General features: G+C 48.8%; 1 protein-coding gene across 1 annotated transcript; it reads right to left on the bottom strand.

Moving 5' to 3' along the window:
* Positions 1-4,603: 4,603 nt before the first annotated feature.
* LOC136055710 (ciliary microtubule associated protein 1A-like) lies at positions 4,604-7,487 on the bottom strand. The gene is made up of 6 exons (XM_065747573.1): positions 7,421-7,487; positions 6,319-6,519; positions 5,860-5,961; positions 5,379-5,500; positions 5,070-5,213; positions 4,604-4,780 (listed from the first exon to the last, which is right to left on the bottom strand). The coding sequence occupies exons 1-6, from the start codon at positions 7,485-7,487 to the stop codon at positions 4,697-4,699; spliced, it is 720 nt and encodes a 239-aa protein (XP_065603645.1). The 3' UTR covers positions 4,604-4,696.
* Positions 7,488-22,109: the final 14,622 nt, after the last annotated feature.

Raw genomic sequence — 22,109 nt, forward strand, 5'->3', positions numbered from 1 at the left:
AAACACTTTCCAGGTGAAAAGTCTGCAGGCATGAGAGATATGATCGGGGAATGAGAAAAAAGTAATAGCTTAATCTTTTGAGAGGAAGAATTTCCCAGAAGAAAACATATAACTGCCTTTATCGTGGACACCTTCTTCAAAGCAAGCCCCCACCCAGAAACAGCTCTCACGGCTGTTAGATCCTCTGCAGCCAGAGCTCCTTCAGAGTATAGGAACATCTACTCAGGCATGTGTCCGTCACCCTCTGCAGTACCTGCAGATGTGGGCAATGCAGTCTGTGAAGCTGGAAAAGAGTTGGCTTTCCCTTAATGAGAGTTATGATGTATCTCCCTGATGCCCTTCGGAGCTGTGATCTGACCTTCAGGATGCAAATCTTTCCCATAGCCTGAAGAACAAAGTCGAGGGAAGAAGCAGAGTGATGCTATATGCATGGAAATGCTGTGGGGTTGGTGAAATGGATGTTAGGTGTCTGTTTTAAGAAGCGCAGTGATGAGGTCTTGCTCACGTCCCTTGAGAAAGGATGGGCGTTGTGTGATGAGCAGTCGGTTCCTCTTCTCTCTGCAGGGTCTGGCTTCTTTGGAAGGTAACTTGTGAATGCACTTGCCTTCCTCAACGAACATTTCCCCCTTGGAAAGACTTGTCTCTAACTTTCATACTCCTTGGACAGGTCCTCATGCCCACAGGTCCTGATACCCAGAAGTGCCAAATGCCCAACAGCAGCTCCATCAGCGAGTTCCTCCTGCTGGCGTTGGCAGACACGTGGCAGCTGCAGCTCCTGCACTTCTGGCTCTTCCTGGGCATCTCCCTGGCTGCCCTCCTGGGCAACGGCCTCATCAGCACAGCCGTCACACAGTCATGGCCTATGACTGCTTTGTTGCCATCTGCAAGCCCCTGCACTACAGGACTCTCCTGGGCAGCAGAGCTTGTGCCACCATGGCAGCAGCTGCCTGGGGCACTGGTGTTCTCTATGCTCTGCTGTACACTGCCAATACATTTCCTATAGCACTGTAGCAGGGCAATGCTGTGGACCACTTCTTCGTGAAATCGCCCAGATCCTCAAGCTCTCATGCTCACAATCATACTGCCTCAGGGAAACTGAAATTATTTATTTTACCAAGATGGGTGCTACAAATGGCCTTCCCTCAGGACAGGAATGTCTCTATTGAAAGCAAGGCACACAGCAGAAAACTTCTCCCAGCATCCCAGCCTGGCCCAGCCACACCAGTGCATGCTCCAGGGCTGCACACTGCCAGAGAACAGCCTAACACAGTGCTGGACCGTGAGGTTAAGTCCCAGCTTTTCCCAGACAGAAGTACAGATGAGCACCTTTTGGTTTTGGTGAACTACTAGGATTCAGCAGTCATCCCCACATCCACCCCATGCAAAGCCATATAGCCAACTATGCAGTTCTGCTCTTGCACTGTGGTTAAGCTGATGGTCCTTAGAAAGTTTTTCCATGTCCATTAATGGATTCACAGTGTCAGTCCAAATGTCTTTCCAAAAATCATAACCGATATGAAAAAAAAGTGCATTGTGCATCACAGTGAGAGGTGTTACAGCAGGAGTACCGGGAAGGTTAAGTTGGCAGCGCAGTTCTCAGCATCCTAGCAGAGAAATGGGAAAGAGAGCCAGGGGATGGCAAGGCAAGTAAAGAGCAATCAATTGCAAGGCCAGTTCTGCTCAGATTATGTGATTTATTGCCTAACCTCATCTCCAGCCAAGATGAGGAGCAGTTATGATCTTAAATTATTCCCCTAAACTTGCCCCAAGCTGTCTACATCTTAAATCACCACTTCCTAAGTTTTCAGCTGAGTTCTCCCTCATGCAATGGAAGAGTCAGGGCTCAATAGCCTACTCCAGCTCTGGATTTCCAGCTCCACTCAGGAGCAGCGAATGACCCGCAGGAGACCTCTGAGGAACGAGGACCTAGCCCCTATAAAGTAATTTCTGATCTTCAAAAGAGACTTATCAGGTGAAATCTTTATGCAGAAGAGACAGAACACCCACAACTTTGTGCCTGCGTCTTCCCAGAGATCCTCATTTTGCACTCATCATTTCAAGGGGGTCGGTAAGGACTGTGCAGTAAATAGCTACACAAAACCAAAGCCAAGCCAAAAGCACACGGTTCCTCTTTAACCCCAGAAAGGACTCTGCCATCCCGCACTGCGTGGCCAGGGCACTGACTGAAGCCATGTGTTGGGTCGTAGGAAACACAGATGAGAAATTGTTTCAGTTTCCTTTGTTACAGTGGCTTAGGCTTGCGAATCTTCCCAAAACCTGGTGCTACAGAAACCCAATACTGAAGGCATGGTCTGGTGTAAGGAACCGTACAGCAGAATACCTTTGTGTGCAGTCTGGCCTTGCCCAGTCTGTGGGGTTGTGGGGGTTGGGGGGAGGACAGGGTTGTGTTGGCTTTTCTTTCCGTGAGCCACATGATAGAAATGTCCCAGAAAGTCGTGGGTTACCTTTGGAGTTCACTTCATTCTAATTTACATAGTGTCTTTTTTTTTTTTTTTTTTTTTTTTTTGTGTGTGTACTGGTGTGAAATGTATATGCCGAGAAGCTCATGTATTTTTATGTAAATATTTTTTGTGGTTTCCCCACTGCCCTCCTCTGTAAATATTGAGAATTCTCATATTCTCACTTTTTATGATGCAGATGTGGTTTTGTTTCTGTTTTTTATTTGTACTGTAATGCAGCAATCCAGACTGAGGTGTCATGTATTAAGCAAAAGCAACAGTCCCACTGAGCTCACACTCAGATGTACAACGTGACAGCATTAATCAAGCCAGGTTAAAAACTATTCCTGGGTACATGTGTGCTTGTGCCTCTGCCTCAGTAATTAACAGTAAAAAGAAAAACCTGGAAAGCCAGTTCAGGGCCACAGCAGGGATCTCTAAAGCCAAAGGACAAGGTGACTTTGTGCTCATGTGCCAGTACCCCTACTGCTGCTCGTCTGCCCGTCACAGAGCGGCCCTGACCGCTGCGTAGCGAACAACAAAGCGGCCTGGGCATCTTCAGGCCTCCCTCCTTCTCACCCAGCACGACAGGGCAGCAGAAATAGCTCAGCACAGACGGTGTGGGCAGACAGATGGCAGTGGCCATGGGGATTCTGACACAGCAGGCATATGGCTCATTGGCAATTAATAGCAAAAGTAATCAGGAGGACTTTCAGCAGGTCCTCTCTGGGGGGGGGACACCTGTAATGACCGAGGGTTATTGCGTTCGGTTTGGCCTCACACGTTTCACAGAGCCCACGTCAGGGACACGAGAAAAAAAGGAGAGAGAAGGAAAGGAACAAACTGGGGGAGCAGGAATGAATGTGGAGTGGGTTATCCCTGCGTGCTCCCACCAGGCGGCATTGTCCAACCACTTCTCACTGCCAGCTTTTGGGCCCACTCAGGAGAATTAGGCTTTGTTCTTCTAGTCAACTCTGTTCAGGTGCCCGACTCCTGATACCTAGGGAAAGATTTGGGGGTGTGCTTTGGGGGTGAGATTTGGGTTTTTGGGCTCTGGCTTAATGTCCTTGGGAAGGGGGCTCCTGGAAGTGATAACCAGAGCAACACAACGGGTCCACAAAAGGCACACACGCAAAACCCAGTCTCCCCTCCTGCAAATCAGCGGTCACCCTGAAGGACAGACAGTCTCATCAGGAGCAATATATTCTAGGAGAGCCTCTTCCTGCTGCACTTCAAGTTGTCAATTTAGACACAACATTTATAAAAACAAAGTGCCAGACAGGGCCAGGTTCTCAGCCAGGCAGCCAGCAGAGCCACCTCCACAGCCCAGGGCTTGCTCCCAAGGCTGGGAGACACCTGCCGTGCCCCTCGCCCCTCCATCACGTGCTCACCTTTCACAGGCTTCACTTATCTCATCAAGATCTTTTAGCTGTCATTCTGAGAAAGATCTTAGTGGTCACCTCATGTAAAGGATTTGTTTTGCATCTCTGGTTCCTCTTCTTTCCTTCCAGTTCCACTTCTCCCCCTTCATCCAGCCCCAGCGGATGGGAATGGGAGCACAGTCTGTCTCAGCTTCTACAGAAGATGATGCTGTGAGTGGGTGGGCGCACAATGAAGTGTGTGCTGGCCAAACACAAACAGGAGACCACATGTTGGGCATTCAAGATTCACTAAACAGAAGAGGGGAGGTTTGTTGATAACACCGTGCAATACAACAGCCTTCCAGCTCACACTTGCTGAGGTACATGTAGGGAACAGAAGGTGCCTCAGTTACTACAGTGCAGTCTCCGTTTTCTGCAGCACAGCAAGAGAAAGGCTACTCTAAACATCCTCCCTCTCCTCCCCATGTTTCTGACAGCACTGCCCAAGGCCGGCCGCCCTTTGCTGTTTGCTCTCTTATGATTTACTTCAGCACATGGCCAACATCAGTAACACAGATTACTGATAAGGCAAGCATCAGTGCTTTCCAACTCACTGATGTTTGAAAGGCTTCATGAAGCCGTGGCGTGTTCCTGTATGCAGCAGATAGGAAAAAGGAATAACAAGAAAGCATACATATAGGTAATTAATTTTTTAATTTTTTTTTAATGATGTTCTACTGTCACTAATGTCCAAGAGGCAAAAGCCAAAGTCAATAAACAGAAACGGAATCAAACTGAAAGCAGCAGTTGATTTGTGTGTCTTTGCGTCCCCTTCCCTTCCAGGCAAGCAAACAAGGCCTTTCAGAAATTGCTGCTTTATTCAGCAATGAGAGGGGTTGTGTAGATGGAATGCTGGATTCCAAAAGTGCACACAGGTGCCTGGGGCTTGATCAGCATCACCTGGAAGGAGGAAAAAGGAAAGGCAGATCAGCAAGGGTCCTTCTCTTCTCTGCTGCCCTGGCAGCCCGCTGTCCCAGTGCATCCCACTGAAGGGAAAGGGAGCGGGAAGCTGCTGTCCCTTCCTCTGCTCGGAGGTGGGACGGTGGCAGGGAGCAGGCCTGCTGTCCCGGCACTGGGTCCCTGCAGGCAGCAGCTCTTGGGCTGGAAGAAGCCTCAGGGGAAGGGGGAGAGGCGTGAAGGCTGTGCTTGTGAAACAGAGTCAGGGGGGAGAGCTGAGCAGCTGCCTTACCCCCCGGCCCACGCTGTAGTCTGCTGGCCCGGGCTTCGCAGCATTGGCCGCTCCAGGTTTCGGTCGGGCTCCCATGGTGTACGCGGGAGCCCTGGTTCTGCAGGCATCCACAGCAACTCTGGGGAATGATGCAGGACCCAGAGTCTGCAAGAGAGTCATGGCCGCACGGGGCTGGCATCACACCCAAGGCTCTTTCTCCCTGCAAGCCTGCGTCAGGCAAAGGCACAGCAGGCTTGGAAGCCCCTGTGGCACAGGGTGAGCGGCACAGGTTCCAACGCTAACATGGAAAAGAGGAGCAGCAGAGCTCACCTTGGCAAGGTCTTCATCAAAGCGACCGCGCTGGCTCCTTCCTGTCAAGGAGTAGCAAGGGCTGGCCGATGTGTAGGCTGCGTTGGGCCCTATCAGCCTGGGCAACGTGTAGGTGTCAGGACCTGCAAGAGGAGCAGCAGCAGAGAGTGTGTGCGTGAGGGGCTGGGCTGGAGGAGACAGAAGCAGCAGAGAGGGGCAGCCTGCCCAGCCCGCTGCTGGGAGCAGGAAGGAGGTCTGGCCCCTCTGCCAGTCCCTCCCTCGACTCTGGCACCGGGCGAGTGCCAGCAGCTCCAATCCCGAGCAGCCGGTGCTGCTGCGGGCCGAGAGGAGCTGGTCCTCCAAGAAAGCTTGCGGCCCCAGCACCGCCTCCTGCCGCGCAGGTTGTGCAATACGCCCACTGCTGGTGCTGAGCAGAGCCCAGCTGTCCCTGGAGGATGCTCAGCCCAAAGGTTCTGCCTTTGTCTCTTTTTGGTCAGCGTACCTGGAGTGCGGTCTGTTTGGATGGGCTCCCGCCGGGAGGCCACGGACGGCACTGCAGGGCACTTGAAGACGTGCCTGCTGGCTGCCTCGATGCAGTAGTCACCTGGAGCAGAGGAGAAGAGCAAGAAAGTGAATTCCTGGTTCCCTTCCACAGCCACAGAGACAACTTCCCGAGGAGAGGCTCTTCTGAAGAGCTGCAGAAATGCTGCGGGACCCAGGCAGCACCTGGGAACGCTTTTCTGCACCCCACCACTGTGTCCTGCCTTGCTGCCCCTCCTGTCAGCCCCCTGCTCCTTAGTTCTTTCAGGACTTGGGGTCCTCGTTCCCTTGGCCCATGGTCCTGGGCACTTGTCCTTCTCTATCACTGCTCAGAGCATTTTGTGTTCTCTCACAAAAGACCTACAGCTCCATCATGGCATGAGCTGACCCACGGCAAATGTGCTGCACAAGTGGTACTCACTTGGTCCGGGGGTGATGGCAGTCTTTGTCCTGGGTCGTCCCTGGAGGTGGGTGCCTGGAGCCATGTACTTCCCCTTCCTGGTGATGGCAGGCTCCACAAAGTAGCAGGGACCTGGCCCGCAGCTGTCCACTGCAGGCAGTTTAAACCCTATAAAGCTGTACACGGGGGCGCGGGCTTTGGTGGGGCTGTGGCCCACGTAACCTAGGAGGAAAAGCAGAAGAGAGCACACCTCTGTGTGGCTGCATGTTTCTAGCTGCTTTGGAACAGGGGCAGTTAAGTGCCCGGCCCCGAATTTCCCTTCCCGCGTGACTTCTTCCTCCAAGAGCAAAGCAGGAAAGTTGTGCAGGACCTCGGAGCACAACAGTCAGTCCCTTAGTGCAAGCAGCCATGTGAGTGCCTTGCAAAGTCACCAGAAAAAGACAGGCCCTGGCAGTCCGTGCCATCCCCTCCATCCCCAGAGCGCTGAGCAGAAGAGATGCATACAGTGGGCACATCTGGGATCTGTTCCACGGGGCACAGCTCTGCAGGGTGCCCTGCCTGGGCTCCTCGTACAGATAAGCCTTTTCTTGTTCTCAAAATCATCTAAGAATGGAAGTGTTTGTAGTAGGGCAGCCAACATTTCCAAAGTGACAGGCAGCCAACCTGGTTTGATTACAAAAACAATGGAAAACCTGACAACAACTGATTTTTTTCCACCCTGCTGGCATTTCTCATAGGATCTCACGGCACTTCCAATAGGTACTGATGTACTTCCATACACCAAATGGCAAGGGGCTGCCTGTTAAGTTTCTTAAATCGAGGAATAATCTCCAACGAGAGAGCCTGTAACCTGATTTATTTACAAGAAACCCCTCTATGTGAGCGTTGCTATGAAATACCTGCTCTTATTTTGCATGTATGCAGACATAAATCCATAAAGATCAACACAGACAGATTATCCTTGACGCCACTATGCAGCATAAGGGAAATTCAAGAAGGGCCTTCCTATGCCCAAGTTGAGACCTTTGCAAACACAGGGTGTAAAGGAGCATTTTCACTCCCACACTTTTCAAGCATCCCATTGGACAGTACAGATGGACTCTTTCACAAATAGGCTTCTCACCAACGTAGAGCTGTAACACAGCCAGCTCCAAGGGCTTGTTTGTGCTGTGCCTTGAGAGGAAGTGCATCCCAAAGCCGTCCCCCACTCCATAAACACAGATGTTGATCACAGTTTAAGGTGGGCTGTAAGAACAATGAAGGCACAGGATTAGTGTGCTTACACGGGCTGCTCCCTGCAACAAACTCAAAACTCTCCTTCTTTACTGGGACCTTTCAGCCCTAATCCAGCAGAAATAAGCAGCAGTTCCTTAAAGGAATGCTGGTGGATTACTGGGGGAGTTAGAAGACCACCACATCAGGTTTGCTCACATACTGGTGTATTTGCTGATCTCGCCAAAATCCTCATGTGCTCTGCTGTGACTGCTGCAGAAAGGAAACTTGCCTCCTTTTCTCAGGTACCTGGTGGGAGCTGGCTCGCTCTGCTCTGCATGCTGCTCCTCCTCCTGCAGAGTGTCAGCCAGCCCCTGAAAATCACCAAGATCTTTGTCTTAGAAGCTCTACAGTTACTACCAGTGCGGCCTTTCATCATTCAGGAAATTTTATTCAAACCAAGAGGGAAAAGCAACTCACTGGGACGGGGCTATTTTCAGAGCAGGACTCTCTTGGGACAGGGTTATTTCCAGAGCAGGACTCCTGAGAACCCTTGTCTCAGTGTTCCCAGATTGGACCCCATAGCATTCATCCCCTACAAAGCAACAGTCTTTCTAAATGATTTATTTTTAGTTTTCTTCACTTCATTCCTTGAAATGCACATTCTGATACAGTATCCTCATTTTTCTGTAAATAATTCAGAGGCTTTGCCAAAACTCACTCACAGTGGAAGCCCCACCTAGCTAATGTTCCTCCTTACAGCACAAATCTAAGGAGTGTAGTTGTAAATTCTGAATGTCACAAAGCTCAGAGACCTTCAGAGACAAACAGACAAAGCAGAAAGCTGCCTGCTGGCACCTCAGAGGTCAGCAGCAGAACTGGGGAGGGAACCTCAAACTAACACCATCCCTTCCTGCCTGTCCTGTTTCTTTTCCTTCTAGATCCAACACTGCCAGGAGGTTTCCTCCATTCCCACTCCCCCACTGACTGTTTTTGCTGAATGTGCTGCACTGATACCCTGACAGGGCAGGTCTCAGCCTCCAACCTGGAGTGAAAAACTGTGCCACCTTCCTAGACTCACTCTGTTCTTTTGTATTTAGCGTGGTGTGATGACAGCATCATCCAGGTTCTCAGCACAGACACTGGTCAAGGTTTATTGCAGGCTGTTGGCAGACGTCAAAATCAGTGCCAGAATGCAATGGCAGACTGTGAGGTTGCACTGGATGTCAGGCTGAACAAGAACCAGTTCTTCCACATCCTTACAAGAGGACATTTAATTCCTTTTCGTAAGTAAAGAGCAGCTAGTCTATCTGCTGATCTCTTACTATTTCCAGGTCTGGCTAGCACAGGATTTAGTTCAAAGGCCACTCTGGAAAGCAGAAGGTCAAGGAAGCCTGGTAATTTGGACAGGTACTGGCTGACATGAGGGCTAATACAGACTTGCCTCTGCAACCCAGCGTATGACACTACTTTGCTTCTGGGCTATCACCAGCTCAGAAGCTTTCTCGTCAGTTGATATCAAACACAAGAACGGGACACATTTTGGAGAGGGAATTCAGTGAGTTTGGGCATTTTTTTCTTAGCAAAGTGACCATGAGAACCACTGGAACACCTTGCTTAAGAGTTGTTACTGCTCTGGGTAGGCAGCTTTGGAGTCTGAAGGAGTGAAAGGGAAGGGCAAAAGTGCAGGAGTGTTAAAAACATCACGCTGTGCTCTAATGCAGCAACAGTGCACAGATATGGCCTAAAACCAAACTCATTATTTAGCTCATGCACCATACCTGCATTCACCTGTCAGTAACTGAGATCAAGGAAGCGCTTGGCAACTGCATTTCTGACATACAAAGCCTATGGCACTAACACTGTGTGCCTCCTGAGCTCCAGAGCACTGCTGAGGCACCCAGAGTGGTTGGTCAGCTCTGAAAATGCTATCCAGAATGCTGAGAAGCACAACTTCTTCCCGTGCAGCACCACTCTGTTGGTGCTTCCTTTGGTCATGCTGGAGCTGCCCTTCCCTCCCAGCTTGGTGCTCCCTCTCAGCTCCAAGCAGCTGCTGGACAACCCAGGGGCTTGTCCTGGGACTGAATTTCACCACACTTCCTGCTGCAACAAGTGGGAGAGACGTGTCACCTGTCACACTCCCTCCTTCTGAGAGCACTGTCCTACAGAGGCTGTTCCACTGACTGACCTTTGGTATCCTGATAGACCTCACATACACAAGACAGGGGATTGCTTCCTACAAGAACAAAAATCATTCTACTAGAATAAGATGATGGGATATTACAGGGGGCGATTCTGTAACAGAGGACATTCTTTCTGCTCAGATGTTGTTCAGTGGAAGCAAGAAACAAAGGCACTGAGCCCTCAAAATTGTCAGGCCTCCCAGACAGCTTGGAGTGCAAAACAAACCCATAAGGAAAACTCTTTTCTCCAGGGAGAAATGCAAAAGGCACAGCCAGTGCTCTGCAGGCTTGTGGGTGGCAGAGGGCCTGCGAGCAGCGTGATCACAGAACTCCATTCTAATCATAGGTACGTTAACTTCACTGCTATTGAGTGCCAACTGCTCCAGATTTCAACGGAAGCAGTGAGACCACAGTCAGCTCTGCATCCCTGCGTGCTGCATTGGCTTTTCATTCACAGTACAATGTATGGTGAACTATAAGCAGGAAGACCTACACCAATCTACTTGCATTTAGCAAAGCACACATCAAACCTTCAGCTTGACACCCGGGTTGGAGCGGTTCAGGCTGCACACGGTCAGTGCCCCTCCAATGATGCAGACAGCAGTATCCTGGGGCCTGTAAGAAAGACACAAATACAAAGCTGGAATAATCCTGCAGCAGCCACGGGCGTGGAGGCAGCAATCCTGCTGTTATCTCCCCACATCACATTTCATTTCTGTGATGCATTGGGATGAAGACCAACAAAACACACAGCCCAGGAAATCGCCTTTAAAACACCATCTCTCCTAAACATTTACACACTGTGCTCACGGTCCTGACAGCCTCCTCAGCACACCCACACACCGTATCCCTGCGGAGCTCCACCGTGACACATCACCAGTGTTTAATGCACGATGGAGATGCTGCTGCAGCTGTTCAATCCAGATCGATCTGGAGTCAAACGAGGACAGCAGTGGGGCTTCAGAGCTCTCGGGCTTGGTTGGAAGGACACAGGCTAGCCACAGTTTTGCTGGATGATTACAGAACAGGGGATTTATGCTTCAGCTTAACTCTGAAATTACACTCCCTACGTAGCCCCGAAATACAGGATTTCACAGAGGGAAAAGGAGAAAGAGCGAAGGGAAGTGTCTGCATCTAGCAAATGCAAAACCAGGCACATCCCCTGCACATTCTGCTTTCAAGGGAAAGCTGGGCCTTCCTTGCACTGCTCTCCCCAGTTCCTTATGTTTTCCACTCTCAGGGATAGCACAATGTGCTTGCTACCCAGAAATCAGCTTTTGCCACCACCTAGAAGCTGAAAGAGTGATTTCTGCAGAATCTATAGTGGACATCCCACCAGCTCCATACCATCCCCTGCTCTGGAGAACAAGAAAGTCTCAACACAATTAACTTTATGTTGCAGTCTCAAAACTACTCTCTGCTTTCCAAGCAGGTACTTGTTTTCTGCAGTGGTGAAAAGCAGCACACATTCATCTGCTGTCTGCACAAGCCTGGGATCAGTGATAAATCAAATGGAGAATGAGAGAGGGACGACCCTGGCATGCACCTCCACACTGTCTTTGGTTACTCCTTGCTAAGAAGACACCCTGGAAAGCCCCTGGCACCTGTTAATGTCCAGAGGAGCAGCAGCATTCACCTCAGGAGAGCCATCAATGATAAGAGAACTCCACAGGGAGCAAAACCGCTTCTGCCATCAGAATGAGATGCTGGCTCAGAACAAGTGCATCAGCCATCAGGTGCACACTATCGCTTCCTTGCCCCTGGAAAGGATGCAGAAAGGTAAGAAAAATCAAACCGACTGTTGTTACCAATAATCATCCAGGGCATGGGTGTTTTCTGGAAGCTTACCTTAGGTCAGCATAACATGCCCTGAACAGACAAAAAAACATATTTAGGGTACTTTAGGACGTGCAGGCAGATCACTGTTGTGGGGCAGAGAGGGAGAACCGTGGCTTCAGTGCCTGCAACCTGTGAGCAACATACTGCAGAGCTTCCTTGGAAAGAACAAGAGTTAGAGTGGAATCCTCTGCAGAGAATTCAGCATGACAGCAACATGCTCTATCAGATGCTTTACGCCTGCACTCCCTGGACACAGTGGCAAGTGTTCCCTTGTGCATGGCTTAGCCCCTGCATCCAGGAGCACGGGACAGGATTTCAGTCTGTGCTGCATCAGCTTCCCGTGCAGAGACTGCAATTCAGTGCACTCGGCTTCCTGCAGAACAACTCTGCACCTCCTGTGCAGGAACAGGCTGTGAAAGCTGCACTGCAGCCTTATGATAAACAGGTTCTATATAGCAATTGTACACCCAGGGTGTGCAGCTTCAAATATCTTGCTCAGGCACACAAAGGGTTTTGCCCCATAGTGACAGCACGAGTACTGAGCAGCCCCACAGGACAGAGCAGTGCAGTCCCTTGTCTTTTTGCCTGCATTCAGGCCACACCACAGCTCTTAGGGAGAATACCTTTCAGGTGGTGGAAGCTACAGCTCCCAAAGTCCTGTGGGTACATACCATATCTTTACTAATTGGACCACAGGAACAACAGGGAAACGAAGAAGGCAGCTGATCTTATCAGCAGACTGAAGTCCACAGCGTCAACCTCCAATACCATCATTTATGCATTTTAGGTTGGAACTGTAAGAGACCTAAAGATTTCAATGGAGAGGTTGTGTGGTCAGCTCCCACGTGCTCCTCTGGCATATCATAAAGTTTGGAAAAGACCACTAAGAGCAAGTTCAGTGCTAACCCATCTCCCCTGTGCCCACTAGTAGAAACGTAGAATCATTAAGGCTGGAAAAGACCACTGAGATCATTAAGTCCAACCACCAACGCATCCTAACCATCAACACATCAGCTCTACATGAACCAGTCCTTGAATCTGCCATCACCTTTTGCTGCCACTAACACACCTCCCCTGCTCATTCTCATCATAGACAACAGTCCCAAGTCCCAGCATCACGGATTCCCCCTAGGACTTGGGGTTACAGGAATTGGTCTAACAAGATCTTGGAGCTCCACAAACGAGGTGGCTGTGCAGTACCAGCGCAGTCACTTCACAGACACAAGGCTTGACTGAGGAAGGGAAACTGTGTTTCTTCTTATGCATAGCCCAGATACACAGGAGGGATGAGAGGATAGTTTTTCAGGGTCAAGAAGAGACAAGTATCTTACAAAGGCATTTACAAGTGTGTTAAAATAGGTTTGAAAACGATGAAGTCTGCTTCAAACCACATCAGGTTAAAGAGGAACTAAGTACACACAGGAAAAGAAGCAGCAAATAATGAGATCATTCCTGCCTGTGTTACTCCTCTACCACCTTAAATGAAAGGTTAAATGACAGCAGGAGCAGACTTATACTGCCAGGAACAGCCACAATTCATGCAGCACTGCTAAGAGAGGCTGAACTAAGAAGCCTTACAGATCAAAGTTTAGGGGGGGTTTTATACATAAACATATATATATTTACACACATCAACAGCAAGGAAAAAATATACATATATATGTATATATACACACATACATATGTGCCACAGGAAGAACAAAAGGTTTTGGTGTTCTCATGGAGTGCCTAGGGAATTATTATTTCTAGCATGGATAAACAACAAACAATTTTGGAACAGGAAGAAACCACAAGACAGTTATAGGCTGCTCTAGGATTAGTGGGAAAACAATCTACAGGAACACTGCCTCCAGCTGTAGTGCTCCTCAGCTCCCATTTGTGGATATGGCTATGTATTTCCTTGGGTTAACTGCCAATTTAACAGATGAATGCTTGAGCATTTCACAGAGGAGGATAAAGCAACTGCTTTGAACAAACAAGGACACGGTCAGAGTTATGGATTGAAAAAAACCCATAAAACACCAGTCATACTAAACCCAAGAGATAATTTAGCAATAGTACTACCCTCCCTCATCTTTAGGGCAGCACTGTGTGAGCTCAGATGAAAAAGCACACAGCTAAATGGTGCCACATCACATGCTGCATGCTGATCTTTCCAAAGAAGGAGATTTTATACGTGCTGCCTATGGAGATATCTCACCCATTCCTTCAGATGTGTGTCACACTCATAATGGCGAGCTGCTTCCAAATTCTTCCTCTCCTCAAGCAGTCAAGAGCAACTCTTCCTTCAACACAATCATGGGAGAAAGATCACACTCAGGCTGTGAGTCACAGCATACCCTACACTGGATGGTATCGGTGAGCTCTCGTGTGTAAGCACCATCAGGCCCACTTGGTCTGCTGGGACAAATGCCCTGTTAAAAGAAATTCCCAGGCAATTCCAAAGAACAAACAAGACAGAAGCTCCACCCAAAGGGCAGGCTTTGCTCCTAGCTTTACTCCTAGCCAGTGCTCTGAATGTGTCACCAACCTTCAGAGGCACTTCACAGCGCAGCTGGGCTCCCACTGACCACAGCAATGGGAAGGAGCTTTTCTGGTTGGTACTTTCCAGCAGAAAGGTGGAAGGGACTGCAGGCTTGTGGCATGCTGGAAAAGGACGGTAGTTAAGACAGCAGGAAAGAAAAGAGAAGCAAAAGAAAGCAGAATTGCATACTGCTCTCTCCGAGGAACCCTGCTCAGTCTTTTACAAAGATTCCCTCTCCTTCACTGCTGCCAGCTTCCACAGATTTGGACCATGAGCTTTTCCTCCCTCACAACAGTGTGATGTGTAATACAAAAAGAAACAGTTAAAAAAGAATCCATTTAAATTCTCTGCTGTTCAAGCAACTGCCTCCCTTTGATCAAAAAATACAAAGCCTTTTGCCCCAACCTGCTGCTGAACTGCTGTCAATCACAGTAAAACCATCCTCTGGAAACAAAGACAGGATAGCCCTGTTTGCTTTGGGCTGTGGTTTAGTGAAAGTTCTTTGAAACTATTTCATGTAAATTACTCACTCAACTCATTTGGCACTATGGCAACATCATACAGCAGTCCTTTATCGTCCAAAACTGATAGTTAAAATCTGCCTTTAGATGAGAACCCATTTTCATGATCTTTAAGATTCGTACTCAAGAGACAGTGAAGTGTTGCACCTCCATTTCATAAAGCAAATATAGACCAGGCACAGAAGTATTTTGGCATCAATCTCTTGTCAAAGCTACAGAAGCTTTGATTCCAAGAGTTCTCATGTCTTAAGCTGAACAAGATTTTCCCATAAGGGAACAGCCCCAATAACCACGTGCTCTTAAACATGTAAAGAAGAATCCAAGTGACACACAACTCAGCAGAATGTAAATGGGTACTAGGAATGAGAAAACAAAGGTCAGAAGACCATTTGCTTACAGTTAGCTCAGAAGGAGCCAGGGTCAGGGCTGCACGGATGCTGTCTCTGCTGTTCTGCTCACTCTGTTTCAGGTCCCATCCCTCCAGCTCTTTTTGTTGGGCTGCAATGTATCTTGTTTCAAGGAGATGGAGAATGGCATTCTTGCTGCCATATCTGTTGCTAAGGAGGGGCCTTGATATCTCATACTCATTAAAACCACCCACCCATCCTGTCCAAAATCCACCATCTTGATTTTTAAGGGAAAATCTGGAGCGAGGAGGGTAGGTTTTGGTCTACCAAGAATGTAGGTAAACAGATTGACTCTTGTATGACTAGATTTATTTTATTTATTTTATGTTTTTTATTTTATTTTATTTTACTTTATTCCATTTATGAAGTGACTTATATCCCCCGCTGTCAGCTTGGCATAGAATTTGGATGCTTCCCTGTTACAAAATACATTTTTGCTTTCATCAGGTAGATGTAAACACCCCAAGGCCGGGCTAAGGGGGAAGACCAGTGTGTGTGTGTTCACCTCAAAGAGCCAGACACAAACAGTGGCTCCTGCCCCTCCCACCTACCTGACACTGCTGACTCTTGGCCCCCAGGCCCACTCCCCCCTGCTCCAAATGAACCTAGAGGTTTAATTTAACTCAAACTTCCCTGCAGCAGCCACCTCATTTGCTGAGAACTGCTACCTGGACTTTCTTTTCTGCCTCACTACAAAGGTGGCAGTTGCTGATAAGAAGCCAGTCATATGCAGCGTGCCAAAGGCGTGATGATGGTTGTCATGCTGCAAGTAAAACCCTGGGGCATTCAGCAAACATGTGAGAAGATTCAGAGAATAGCCGTGATGGCCTCACCACAGATCACCCACATGAACCAAGGCAAGATCTTCCCCTCAAAGGACACTACTACTAGGAGGAATAAAAAATGCCCCAACAGCATTCTGCAGAACTTGATGGAACTTACAGAAAGGAAACTGAGGTACCAAACAGATCAGTGATTTATAAAGAAAGCTCTTAGAGAACTTGTAGCCCTCTCTCTATCAACTCAGTGCCCTCACCCTTGAGGCCCATATTTATCTTTAATGACTTCACTGACAGCAGATCAGCTTAGCTCTAACAAAATCAGACTGAACCAGACAGAGTTCTTTCCAATTACAGCTCTCGACCATATTCAGCAAGATCCCGTTCTAATCAGAAATAGTAACTGGCTCAGAAGGGAGAGTTAGCAGTTGGACTGTCTTTGGTTCTCTGCAAATACACACCAGATGGCGTGGACTGAAGTTAGAGGCCATGTTGAAATCCATCACACGAACATCCTGGCAGCTTGGTGCAATGGCTTTATCCCTACCTAAGCTCTCTACATATAATGGGAATGTCATGTTCTGGTCAACACTGAACATGGAGAAAAGAAGACTGTATTTCAGTTTTAATATCCTGGTACCTACCAGAAAACTCAAGAAATATGTACTTGATTGAAACATGCATTTGGCAAGCCTGATTTTTTTCACTTATGGGCAAACAAGAAAGCAAGTGGGAGCAATGGGAGGAGCAGATGTGACTCAATTCCTGGCGCTGCCCAGCAAGACCCCACATACCTGTCCCAGAGGGTGCTGGGACCCAAGCAGGGGTACTGGCTATCCTTCAGCTTTCCTTTGATGAGCTGATCCAGTGTTTCATGAAGGAGAGGCTGGTGCTGTGTGTACGTATTCTCAACACCCTACAGTGCAAAAGAAGCTCCTGCTATGAATTAAATACAGCAAGGCAGCAAGAGAGCTGATCAGCAAACCCACAGTCAAAGAGCCCCAGCATCTGATGGATATAACAACTATTAACCACTGAGTCGAGACTTAGAGGGCTGTTCAGCAACCAACTTCCATTGTCTAAAATGAGAATCACACCTCAAACGTTCAGTGCACTTACTACTGAACGTCTGTGTCATGGTTATATGGTTTTTTGCATCTGTACTCCACATTCATAGCATCACGCCATGGTTGGAGTTGAAGAGTTAATGCAGCAGTTCTGTCTTCTGAAGAGAAGAATGAACTACAGCCTCTATGGGCCAGGAAAAGACACGGCACGCCCAGAAGACTTCATTTTGTTATTTTCTGTCTTCCAGAGGGAGGGAAAACATAAAAGAGCAGAGAGGTCATACGATCTCTGTCTCTTTCCAGCTCCCTGATGGCCAACGCAGCATCAGAGACTCAGTATCAAAAACTCTCTTTCATTTATTGGATTTATTAGCTTCAATCCCACTTAATTTGTATTTCACTACTGTAACTAAGTTATTTTCCTCAGATTATTGCCACTGGTTTTTTTGGTTCCTCTTCTATCTAGGCCCATCCCCCTGCCACCACCCTTCTGGCCGTGGAGCATGTAGGCCCCCTGTCAAGAAGACAGCCCTAGGTCTAGAGCATGACACCTCTGAATGCCAAAGCACATGGCATAAGATGGCAGATCCATACCTTCAGTCCTTTGAGGAACTGTTTGGTGATGGCTACAGCATCCTTGGGACCAAACAAGGACCCGTTTCCCTCCATATTCCACAACAGGCACTAGCTGTACATGGAGAGGCAAAACCAGAGTCCTATTAATCTGGGAAACAAGATGCCAAGCAGTTGTTCAGTCAGGTTCAGTAGAGGCACTGGAACAATGACCAAGAAGTCAGAGAGACTGATGCAGTCCTAAGAGAAAAACGAAGGGAGAGAAGAATTCTCTGAAGTCAAGAAGCAAGTGTGTGCCATGGCTCTGCCTGCATAAGGACAGGCTTTCATTTCCACAGTCCTATGCAGTGATAGCAGATCTTTTACACACTGACATCATTCTGCTTCTCCACCTCCTCACTACATTCGTCAAGCTCTCCCACCCTCTCCCTCCCAGCCAAGCCCCCCTTACTGTTCTGGTTAAGTTCCTTGCTACAGCTATAGTCTACTCAGCGGGAGGTGGAGGAGGGAGAAAGGAAGCGTGCACCAGGCCGTCTGCATGCCATACACAAGTCTAGATGCCAGGCAAGCACAGCATCTCTGCTTTGTTGATTTCTTCCTAATATCACTGATTTAGGAAATGGAAATTAAGTAATTATTTATGCCTTTAACACCTACAGGCTCCAGTCAAGCTTCGTGCTCCTTTTGAGAGGTGTGGTGCAATTCAACAGAAAACATTACTGTGCAAAGTCCAGGCAAGCAACAGGCACTGCCACCAACTAAGAACAGTTTGACTGCTGTGTGCCCTCCTGCCATTCGTCCAGCAGCAGGAGAAATACTGCATTACCTTTTGATATCTCTCTGAAACACCCATCCTTGAGATCTGCCATCAGCCCTGGTAGGTTGTTGCTGCTGTGCCACTCGTAGTGCAGGGCACAGAACATCACCAGCCAGGCAGGATCGAGCTCTGTCACCTTGGGGTTATGCAGGAGGCACCACACATCCTGCAGCAAGATACAAAGTGGGATTAATGGGGGGGCCTTCAAAGCACATTAAATCAGACTAATATCAGTCCCACTGCCTAGTAACAAAACTGCATGCACCGTATCATAAGCAACAGACCTGAGCTTTCTATGTGCTCTGCAGATAAGATTTATTGGGGTAAAATGGACTGCAAGTTGATTGCATGAGGCTGGGCATTCTCTGTAATCCTCTGTAACACACCATAGTGTGCTGCACAGTGAGCCCAGCTCAGTGCATTCCTCACAAAAGGGTCATCCTATGATGCTCCTAGAAACCTTTAATGTCTGCCCTTTTACTTTTCCAACTCAAGTACAGCAAAAGCTAACCCACAGGTTCCATCATAATATGAATCATCAACAAAAGAGTGCTAGCAGAGCTACACTGTTAGTCTTCTCGTGGAAAACTAAAGTTCGCGTGGGGACAAAGCATCCAAAAAACAATCCACATCAGAGCACTACAGAGTCCACAATTCTCCCTGCACTGAACATTAAAGCAAAAGATCAGCCTGTACTGGCTCACCTGTAAGAGAGCAGCAGAGCTTCCAGACATACAGGGGTTGAAAGGGCAGTTCCAAGACAGGGACAAAACCAGCTAGGAGGAATTTTTCCATGCTGCAAGAGAACATGATCTTCAAACACCCCAAGAATCCCAGCACACCTTGGCAACACTCTCCCAGCCTCCCAGAGAAATAATGTGAAACAATGCTGCAACAGTTGTTACTGACTGAGCTGATTCAGCTGTGTTTGTTGTTCTCTTCCCTCTGATGCAGACCAGTTTTAGAAATATGGGCTAACATCCTGGCTGTGAGCAGTTCACGAGGTTAATGAAGAAAACTCTTGTTGAGGTCAGGAATTCACCTGTCAGGGTAAAGACAGAGTCCCACAGAAATGCCTGCTTGACAGATTTTGGATCCTGTGCTAGCAGCACAGAAGCAATGCCTATAGAAGTGGGAAGCTTGTAAAACAGAAAAGCTATTGTCCATCTGAGGAGATGGGATTCAAAACCTCCCATTCATCTCTCAAGCCTCACATCCAGTGTCAGGAAAAGAATAACCAAAATGTACTCTGCTCAAGGGCCCTTGGCCACCAGAGACATGAACAACTGCTGAAGTTTCATCAGTGGGAGCACAATTCTGCCTTTATATTGTGCACTAGTTATTCTTCATCACGTCTGTGACTTTGCCCCTTCGCTGCCATAAGGAGACTGCAGCAGAAAACAGCCTGGGGCACTGCAACTAGAGAGATCTCTCTCTCTCATGTAGAAAAATACCGCTTCCATTTTTGCATTTTGCTTTTGTCTTCTAGCTGCTACGTGGTTTTCAGTCACTCTCAGTTAACAGAAACACAGTAGAGCCCTTTAGGCATGTAAACAAAAACAGGCAGCCTGTGTGCCTTAAAAAGCACAGAAACACCGCTCAGTGCAGACTGAGACCTGAGTTAGCATCGAGGTGATTCTAGCTAACAACCTTACCACCACAGCATGAAGTGGGGGCTGACCTCCCTGCACCTCCACCCAGTTTCCAGCACTGCCACATATTCCTCTAAGCATAACGCAGTAACATCCAACTGCTCCACCTCCAGAAGTTTGTGTCATCCCTTTCTCCAGGGAATCTGAGATAACCTCTAACTAAAAAAGACCAACGTTTTCCAAAACGGACCCCAGTGCCAAGCACCCAACTTTCAACACTCATGCTCTGTGCTAAGTCTTCAGCAGAGTATCTGCTCATAAAATCAGAAACAAAGATCTCAGCACAGACATGATTTGCTGACAGATTAGAAGTCAAACATTTGACTTTGAACCTGCAGCACAAGCCGAAACCAGAAACCACAACATAGCAAGAGGACATCAGAGGTTGTGTTCAGCAAATGCATTATATAGTTACAATCCCACTACAGTACCTGGTCGCCAAAATTCTACCAAATGTAAGCTATTAAATCACATCTATCTGCTCACAGATCTGTACAGCTGTGGTGACTTCAACAGGTCTATACCGATTCACATCAGCTCAGCATTTGGTGACAGATGACAGTGCTCAGAGAGCTGATGTTATCACTTAGCCACCCACTTGGTGGGTGAACTTGATTCAACTGTGGGGCTTCTGGAATCCAGCAGGCTCTAAACAGCAGCTCAGGGAGCAGTCGGAACGAGCAGGCTTGTAGGCTGTGCTGCAGTGGTGCAGAATGGCCTACCACAGGGCCTGACCCCCAGTAAAAAAAATACCGTGCTGAACACAGGGCAGTGGTTCCTGCCCCCACAGATCACTCACTGCAGAGGTCTGAAGTGGACTGTCAGCATACAGTCAGCAGTGACCTGCACTGTCCTGCAACACATGGGCTTTAACAAGTCCTGTCTGTACCCTCATACCTGCCATGGATTCCAGCTTCTGCAGCTCCTCAGGTTTCCTCTTTTGGAAATCCCCCATAATATTCCTGATGGACCTGAACTTTGCAGAGATTGGCAGTGACACGTTTTGCATGGAAAAAGGAGGGGATCTGAGAGAAAACCACGTGAACGCAAGTCCTGATAGAGCTAAAACACAGAGGCCCTCCGCACCCAAAACACTTAAGTGATTCCTCTAGTGACACAGTGGATTCAGAGTCTGTTCCTCAAACATCTGTCAGTACATTACAACCAAAATAAATTCTGTTCTAACCCCCTGCAGCTCCTGAATGAGACAGTCCACGTTCTCCTCAAGGTACACACAGCAACAGCGCGGCAACGAGAGGGGCTCAGCCCCATCCCCCATCCCCGCGGGGAGGGCTCTCAGCTCGGCGGGCTGCAGGAAGCAGACGGCCTTCAGGTGCTTCCCGGGCTCCCTGCCGGGGGAGTCGATGCGCTCACAGAGATACACCTCCTCGTGCAGGATCTCGGGCTGCGCGTACACCATGCTGACCGCGCCGGGCTGCGGGGAGCGCCGCGTCAACGCGCGCCGAATAACGGCCCCGCGCCGCGCCCCGCCCGCTGCTCACCGTCTCCAGATCGGTCCGGAGCCCCTCCATGCCTGGCCCGCTGTCCTCGGTCATTTTCGACACGTACTGCTCCACAGCGAGCACTGTGTTCATCTCCACTGTGCGGCTCGGCTCGGCTCGGCTCGGCCCGGCCCGGCTCGGCTCGGCTCGGCTCGGCTCGGCCCGGCCCCGCTCCGCCACACGCCCGCTGGGCGGTGCAGCCCTCCAGCGGCAGCGACTGCTGAGAGCGGCGCGGGGCCGCACTTCCGCTTGTCTCTGCTTACAGCGGTAAAGATACGCAGAAATATCTTTACAAAAGACAAGCCTGTTTTTTGGGGGGTTCGGCTTGGAGAAGCTGATCACTGCGAAAGACGATAATGCTGTGCGTGGCAACGAAGGTAGCACTCCCTGCTGGCTTATCTGTTGGGCCAGGTATGTCACACTAACAGAGAGAAAAGGAAAGAAAACTGAGAAATGGGGGATAAAAGGCCTTCACTGAACTAACGGCTTTGGAGAAGAACTCCAAAGGAAAACATCTTTGACGGAGAAGTCCTGAAGAGAAAAAACCTTTGACGGAGAATTCCTTGAGGGGAAAAACTCTTTGGAAGTAGCCCTTGGCCTGCTTGCTGTGAAGCCTCCCGGCTTTCTCCCATCCCCCGCGGTGCCCAGACAAGTTCCTGAGAACAACGGCCCTACTACGAACCTCGCTGGATCCACGGTGGTGATTATATCTCTCTTTCTTTCTACCAATTCTTGT

Source organism: Cyrtonyx montezumae, unplaced genomic scaffold (assembly GCF_038088225.1).
Source record: "Cyrtonyx montezumae isolate F1298 unplaced genomic scaffold, pur_monq_1.0 scaffold_46, whole genome shotgun sequence".
Taxonomy (NCBI): Eukaryota; Metazoa; Chordata; class Aves; order Galliformes; family Odontophoridae; genus Cyrtonyx; species Cyrtonyx montezumae.